At 45.6% G+C, this 6,880-nt stretch overlaps 1 protein-coding gene across 2 annotated transcripts; it reads right to left on the bottom strand.

The window, feature by feature from the left end:
* Positions 1 to 1,647: 1,647 nt before the first annotated feature.
* Positions 1,648 to 6,673, bottom strand: Nr4a2 (nuclear receptor subfamily 4 group A member 2). Of its 2 annotated transcripts, none has more exons than XM_051166588.1 (7): positions 6,575 to 6,673; positions 5,214 to 6,079; positions 4,305 to 4,434; positions 3,773 to 3,936; positions 2,716 to 2,918; positions 2,210 to 2,388; positions 1,648 to 2,049 (listed from the first exon to the last, which is right to left on the bottom strand). In XM_051166588.1, the coding sequence occupies exons 2-7, from the start codon at positions 6,075 to 6,077 to the stop codon at positions 1,793 to 1,795; spliced, it is 1,797 nt and encodes a 598-aa protein (XP_051022545.1). In that variant the 5' UTR covers positions 6,078 to 6,079; positions 6,575 to 6,673; the 3' UTR covers positions 1,648 to 1,792. The 2 variants fall into 2 exon arrangements, 1 of the variants encoding a protein (XP_051022545.1); XR_007832908.1 differs by having other exon boundaries at positions 1,959 to 2,049; positions 2,210 to 2,267.
* Between the last annotated feature and the right edge of the window lie 207 nt (positions 6,674 to 6,880).

Raw genomic sequence — 6,880 nt, 5'->3', positions numbered from 1 at the left:
CATACCAGCATGAACAGGAACCAGGAACCGAAAGAGCAGAGATAAAGCAGATGGCTATTCAAATCTGTGTCGCCTTTCTGAGTCTCAGGCACAAACTTCATGACTGTTGTCCACAAGAACTTAACAAGGTTCCTACCTTGGAAAAGTTCAGATGTTTGGTCTCCCAAGCTTACGTTTTGAAAGCTGTGCTTACTCAAAACTTACAATAGTAAGATATTCTAAACTGATTCTGATAAATGTAAGTCAGCAGACTGGAAAATTCAAGCTAAGGAAAAATACTGCAGTGAATTCTCTAGATAATTAGTTCAATTACACCCTTCTTTTTGCCACAATGGATCCAGGCCATCAGTTTGAAATTCAGATGTCACGTAAGTGACCTACCCCAAATCAATCTCCACTTTTGCTTTTTTCTTGTATGTGCTGTTTAGTCATCATTTTTTCCTGATATTTCCAGAAATAAGACAAAGTTCTGTTCATTTATGTGGTTTATTGTTGTAAACATTAAAATTGTCTTTCTTAAAGAAAGAATTTATCAGAAAAAAAAATCAGCGTCTCTAACTGTCGTACACCATAGAAAAAAAGGCAGTGACTCATCCCATGTGCCATACTAGAAATATACAAAGAAAATACTACAGAATATGGCAATATTAAAATTCTTACTCAAACATAAAATAATATATTAACTGACAATTTTAGACATAAAAAAACAAAAAAAATTCAAAGTGCTCAGTAATTTCCAGGGAGTGATGTATATTATAAGCACTCTGGAAACAGTCAAAAGCTGCTGCATGCAAGTTCTGTTTAGCTTTAGACAACAAAATAATCAAGATATAAACTTTCTTTTATCAACATCAACGGTACATACAACACTTACAAACAAGGAATGTTGGACGGTGTTACAAACACTATGTGTCCCTTTTGTCAGGATTTTCCAATGTATTGATACTTGTGCCCACCTATTATACAATTGAGAAAATGTTTAAGCTCGGATAACTACCAATCTTTATAAAATCTAACAGACTACATAGTGTCTGAAATACTATTTATAGAATATAGACATTACTGAAGAGCAAGTGCCTATAACATCATCAACCTAGAATCACATGCTTGTCCCTTTTTATGTAGTTCTTTTTCTTTTCTTTTTCTTTTTTTTTTTTTTGCAAACACACTTACTTTTTAGAATTTGTAATATTTATTCATAAATAGGCACAAAATAATTTAAAAAGCCAAACTGCATTTGGATAAATTTACAAGCCTCTGCCTTCTTCAACTCATGCCAGCCACTCAACATTTAGTTTTACTATATATTACAGCTTTCTTTACAGCAGAAAACTTTGAAATCTCATTAAAGAGCAAAATATGAGCGTCCCATTAAAGGGGGTGTGTGTGTGTGTGTGTGTGTGTGTGTGTGTGTTACATTTGTCTTAATGCAACAAGCAAGCATGGCCAAACATTTCCCATCATACATTAGCAACCTTTCTTCTGAACAACAAATCGATTTTGAACTGATAAGAAAAAGTTTATACCACGGTACTGTGTGTTGTCCATTTTCTAAATCCAGGGTGCCCCGGAGCCATAATGCCCTTTCAGGTTCTGCCTGCAGGTTAGGAAATAGCGACAGTTTTTATTTGTTTGTTTATTTGTTTGTTTGTTTGTTTACTTTAGAATGAGGGTTAGGGTTCTACAGATGGGAGATGGTATGAACTGGACAGTTCAGCAAGCTCTCTGCCCACGTGACCAGCCCCCACTGGATGCTTTTTTCTTTCCAGTTCTTTGATGTGCATGGGAGGTCTTAGAAAGGTAAGGTGTCCAGGAAAAGTTTGTCAATTATAGCTGGTGGTGGTACCAAGTCTTCCAATTTCAGGTAGAAAATGCGCTGGAGCCCCTGTGTGCAAAGGGTGCGGAGTTCTGGGAGCTTCCCCAACAGTTTAGACAGGTAATTGGGTCGGTTCAAGCCCCCATTATTGAAAGTCACATGGTCTTTAAGACAATTTACAATTTTGTTTTGTAGCTCTTCCACTCTCTTGGGTTCCTTGAGGCCATGTCTCTCTGCAGAAAATGCAATCAGAAACAAAAGAAGAATGCATAGGGAGTTAGTTAGTCAGCTGGGAGAGTCGAGTCAGAGAGAATTTGTGATGAAGGGAAAGCCATGACCGGTCCCACCATGGGAAGTTCTGAAGGGGCAGTGCCCTGCACCAGCAGTACTGACCTGTAACCATAGCCAGGGCAGCAATGCAGGAGAAGGCAGAAATGTCGATGTTCATATTCTGCAAGTTGGAGGAGAATTCAACAATGGAATCAATCCATTCCCCAAAGCCACGCACGCATTGCAACCTGTGCAAGACCACCCCATTGCAAAAGATGAGTTTACCCTCCACTGGGTTGGACCTGCAATTAATACCAAAGAGAGAGGGGAGAAAAAAGAGAGAGAGAGAAGCTAAACAACTAATTACTTGAAGAGCAATAAATGAGGGATTTAAGAGGCACCTAATTACTGAAGAGTTAATAAAATGCAGACCAGTGGACCTTGAAAGGGTTTAGTTTCATAACAATCAAGAACTCCCCTATCCCACCGCCACTCCATCCACCCAAGGATTGTGGGATCACTATTTCCTTTCTTCACCTTTGATTTTTTTTTTTTAATCTTGCCCCCCACCCTTTTTTTTTTTTTCCTCCCTTTCCTTTACTGATTCCTCCCGAGGCCTCCCTCATTACCTGTATGCTAAGCGCAGAACAAATAATTCTAAGAAAGCTGATTCAAAAAGCAGGTCCTGATCAGCTTTGGGCAGGTCAGCAAAGCCAGGGATCTTCTCTGCCCAACCTCTGATGATCTCCATAGAGCCAGTCAGGAGATCATAGAACTGCTGTATATGTTGGGTGTCATCTCCGCTCATCTGATAGTCAGGGTTTGCCTGGAACTGGAATTTCATTTTAAAAAGCACTTAATGAGGTTCTCTAAAATATATAACCCGTGAAATTGCTAACCCCGTTTCTAGTAGGGGAGCCAGGTTTTTATAACAATTAAACCTCTCTCTGACCAGTAAGGAAATTAGATGTTCCGGGGCAATTAATTCAATTAGGGACGGTGCTACAAGGTCGCTGCTTTAAATATGTAAATTACCATTTCCATACAGACTAAATACAGTGCCATCCAGCCCTGGGAAACGTTCAGCCTTATCTCCACAAAACAATTGACACGGTAGTATTCATGCTAATCCCAGAGTGGGTCTTGAGCAGAGGCGCCCTTCGCAAAGCTTAATAATATTGCAGTCGCTACTAGGTTTGCCCACACTCCCTCCAACCAAAGCCTGCACATTTTTCACAGCTGAAGTAAAAAAAAAAAAAAAAAAAAAAAAAAAAAAAGGAATTGCACCAGTTGATCCGTGGCGCTGAAACCCCTGTTGCTATTCCTTCCACCCCTCTTTTCACTCCTTGGCCCCAGGCAAGTCTATCCTTCATGGTGGTGGTGGTGGTGGTGGTGGTGGTGGTGGTGGTGTGTGTGTGGGGGGGTGTCTTGTAACTTCACATAAGTAGACCCACCCGGTGGAGAGACTGTCTGTCGGGCAATAGTGGTTCCCAGAGATTCAAGCACTTTGGCATGGTTTCAGGTCTACACTCTCTGCCTCCTGGAACCCTGCCCAGAAGAACCTGTGAAGCATATTTTCTGGGTTGCCTCCTTTACCCCTGAGTCCCGAGGCTAAAGCTAGGTATAGGGAGAGGGTCCTGCCCATTTGTTGGTATGTCCACATGATACCCCCCACTAGCTTCTTACCCTGGAATAGTCCAGGCTGGTCATAGCCGGGTTGGAGTCGACATGAGCTCTGACGAGGGCACTGATCAGACTCACCGGAGGTGAGGGGGGAGAGGGATCCTGTGGGCTCTTCGGCTTCGAAGGTAAACGACCTCTCCGGCCTTTTAAACTGTCCGTGCGAACCACTGTAAAGGAATAGCCCAGTTAACAGACGTTCCCTTGAGACCAGACTCCTCGGGCCTCACAGGGCTCCTCTCTCCCGAGGCAGCAGAGGAAGCTGAACCTGGTGACCCAAGGTTCCTCTGCATGTAAAAACTTTACTGACGAGAAGCATTAATAAACGGCGGGTTATTTTATACCTTTCCTCCATCTGGGTCGTATACTTAAGGACAAGAAGGCCCCCCGATGGCTTTCTTTAGAGGAGCTTGGCACATTTGACAGTGGGAGCCAGGAGTCGAGGGGGTTTGGGGACTGAGGCAGGGACTAGAGTCCACAAGCAGCCGGCGGTTCTTCAAGGCGCAGAAGGAGAGGTCAGCAGCTTGCCCCAACCTACCTTCTTTAACCATGCCAACAGCCAGGCACTTCTGAAACCGACAGTACTGACAACGATTTCGGCGGCGCTTGTCCACTGGGCAGTTTTTATTTGCTAAACACACATATTTCGCGTTTTTTTGCACCGTGCGCTGCAGAGTGAGAGAATGTAGGCCCAAAATTATTATTATTTTTTAATTGAAGTCCAGCAAACTGGGCACATTTTTTTTAATGGCTTGGATCTGCATTCCTTCCCTACAAACACAAACACTACTCCTTTTTTTTTTTTTTTTTTAATTTTTTTTCTTTTTCTTTTCTTCCCATTTCCTTTCCTTTTCCTCCCCAGGGCATTTACCAGAAGAAAATTGATAGCGTTAACATTTGAGCTAACCTTGCTGCTCCTTGCTGTGTTTTATATGCCAGGAGAAGGAGCAGGAGACGCTCAGTAAATACAAATCCGTGGGCATTCATATTATTTACATTCCTTGGAGACCTTCTCTATTTAAAATGATAAGATTATTCAATCAGGATGGCGAAATAAAGAGATCACTTAATTTGACCATAGGGAATTCTGTTCCACTTGGTTAGCTCAGACACGGTTCTCTGTCCTAACCAATTTCAATCTGAACAAGGAAGACAGCGCCTAACACATGCAAATAGCCCTCTTCCAACTCTGGCTCCAGCAATTTCGGGCAGGAGCCCGCCGGGGCGGCAGGGTGCTGTGAGGCTAGGAGGAGGAGGGGCGTAGGGATGAAACCCAGACTCTCCCAGCCTTCCTAATCTCTTTCCTTAGACACCACGAAGCCCCTCCGCAGCCCTTGGGTAGATGCAGGGAACTAGAGCTGGGCTGCCGACCAGAAGGTGAGGGCACACTGCTGGGTCTCAGGTACAAAGTCACTCGTACCTGACGCCTCCGTCCAGCCTTGCTCACCTTAAAGAAACCTTTGCAGCCCTCACAAGTACGAACACCGTAGTGCTGACAGGCAGCGTTGTCGCCGCAAACAGCGCACAGACCCTCATTGGAGGGAGAGCCCCGGGACGGCGGCGAGGGCACCTGCGTGTCAAGCAACTGTGACGCGTGGCCGATCTGCAGGCCTGGGAAGCCCATGGATGCCGGCTTGCGAATGGGGTTGGGCACGGCGAAGGTCTGCCCATCCACTACGTGGTGGCTGCCCGCGGGCTCCGGGTTCATGGGGACGTGCAGAGGCCCGTCGAAGCGCATCTGGCAGCTGGACACGGGAGTGCCCGGAGGCGACTGCTTAAAGGAGAAGAGTGAAAGGCGGGAGACTGGCGTCTTCCTCTGCTCGATCATGTGCGTAGTGGCCACGTAGTTCTGGTGGAAGTTGTGCAGAGAACCCGGGTCGTCCCACATCGGGCTATGCTGCACCTGGAAGCCCGGGGTGCTGGGTGTCGGGGGCGAAGAGGGCTTGTAGTAAACCGATCCGGAGTGTGGCATCATCTCCTCAGACTGAGGGGGCAGGTGGCTGTGTTGCTGATAGCTGTGCATCTGAATGTCTTCTACCTTAATGGAGGACTGCTGTCCGGACAGGGGCATTTGGTACAAGCAAGGTGGCTTGACGTCGTAGCCTGTGCTGTAGTTGTCCATAAAGGTACTGAAGCTGGGGAGAGAAGTGGTGGCAGTGATTTCAGTGTTGGTGAGGTCCATGCTAAACTTGACAAACTCTGGAGTTAAGAAATCGGAGCTGTATTCTCCCGAAGAGTGGTAACTGTAGCTCTGAGAAGCGGGGCTGGCTCCTTGAGGCGAGGACCCATACTGCGCCTGAACACAAGGCATGGCTGGAAACGAAACAGGGTGATATACACTCAGCCTGGTCAACTGAACACTTTCTTCCGGGCTCGGGTACACCTGGAGCTACACCGGCAGCCCGCGGCGTCAGAAAGAGAGGGGGGGCGCAAAAGGGGGACGGGGGATAGAGGTGCGAGGGGGAAGGGAAAAAGAGGTCCTAACAGCACTAAAGAAAGGAAAGGACTCATCCCCCAAAGAACCCAGAGCTGAAAAGCTGCTGAGGGTCTACACTCCCGAAATATTTCCAAATGCTCCCCTGTTCCACCCCCTTCCCACAGCAATCCCACTCTGGCAAACCTCTTCTCTGAAGCTCAGGGCCCTCAGGATTTCTAAAACCCACCATCTAGAAATGAAGTTTGAATTGCACAAGAGAAATTTGTTCTCTGTGACCACAAGGCACAGGTTTGGTCTGAGAAGATCCTGTTGCCCTGTTTTTCTGGATATGTGGGGAATTCGGGAAAGGTAATGAAAGAAAGTTCACTAACCTTCAGCCGAGTTATTGGAGGTTTCGAGGAAATTAAAGGTGGACAGTGTCGTAATTCAGTGAAGGACAAAGTTTCCAAGATTTTGTTGTTGTTGTTGTTTAAAAAAAAAAAAAAAAACAATTGGAAATCCAGCCAGTCAGGTCTCCCTGAAACACAGACACAGGAAGTTTCAGGATGTCTTCCAACCGAGACTTGGCTGGGCAGATGCAGGCTCACAAGCAGGTCCTTCAGTGCCTCTTTGGAAATGAGTCTGAAGACTTTACCAAACATCAGCCTAAATGTATGCGCAGAGACCCGGCTAACCAA

The sequence above is a fragment of the Acomys russatus genome, chromosome 24 (assembly GCF_903995435.1).
Source record: "Acomys russatus chromosome 24, mAcoRus1.1, whole genome shotgun sequence".
In the NCBI taxonomy this organism is placed as follows: Eukaryota; Metazoa; Chordata; class Mammalia; order Rodentia; family Muridae; genus Acomys; species Acomys russatus.
The sequence above is the reverse complement of the archived record's forward strand: the minus strand, read 5'-3'. Positions and strand labels throughout refer to the sequence as shown.

Excerpts from the sequence above, each read along its gene's own strand:
- Nr4a2 (XM_051166588.1), bottom strand. The coding sequence starts at position 6,077 with ATGCCTTGTGTTCAGGCGCAGTATGGGTCCTCGCCTCAAGGAGCCAGC. Across the intron at positions 3,937-4,304 it reads TGTTGGCATGGTTAAAGAAG|TGGTTCGCACGGACAGTTTA; the intron begins GTAGGTTGGGGC and ends ATTCCTTTACAG. Across the intron at positions 2,919-3,772 it reads CCAGCCTGGACTATTCCAGG|TTCCAGGCAAACCCTGACTA; the intron begins GTAAGAAGCTAG and ends ATGAAATTCCAG.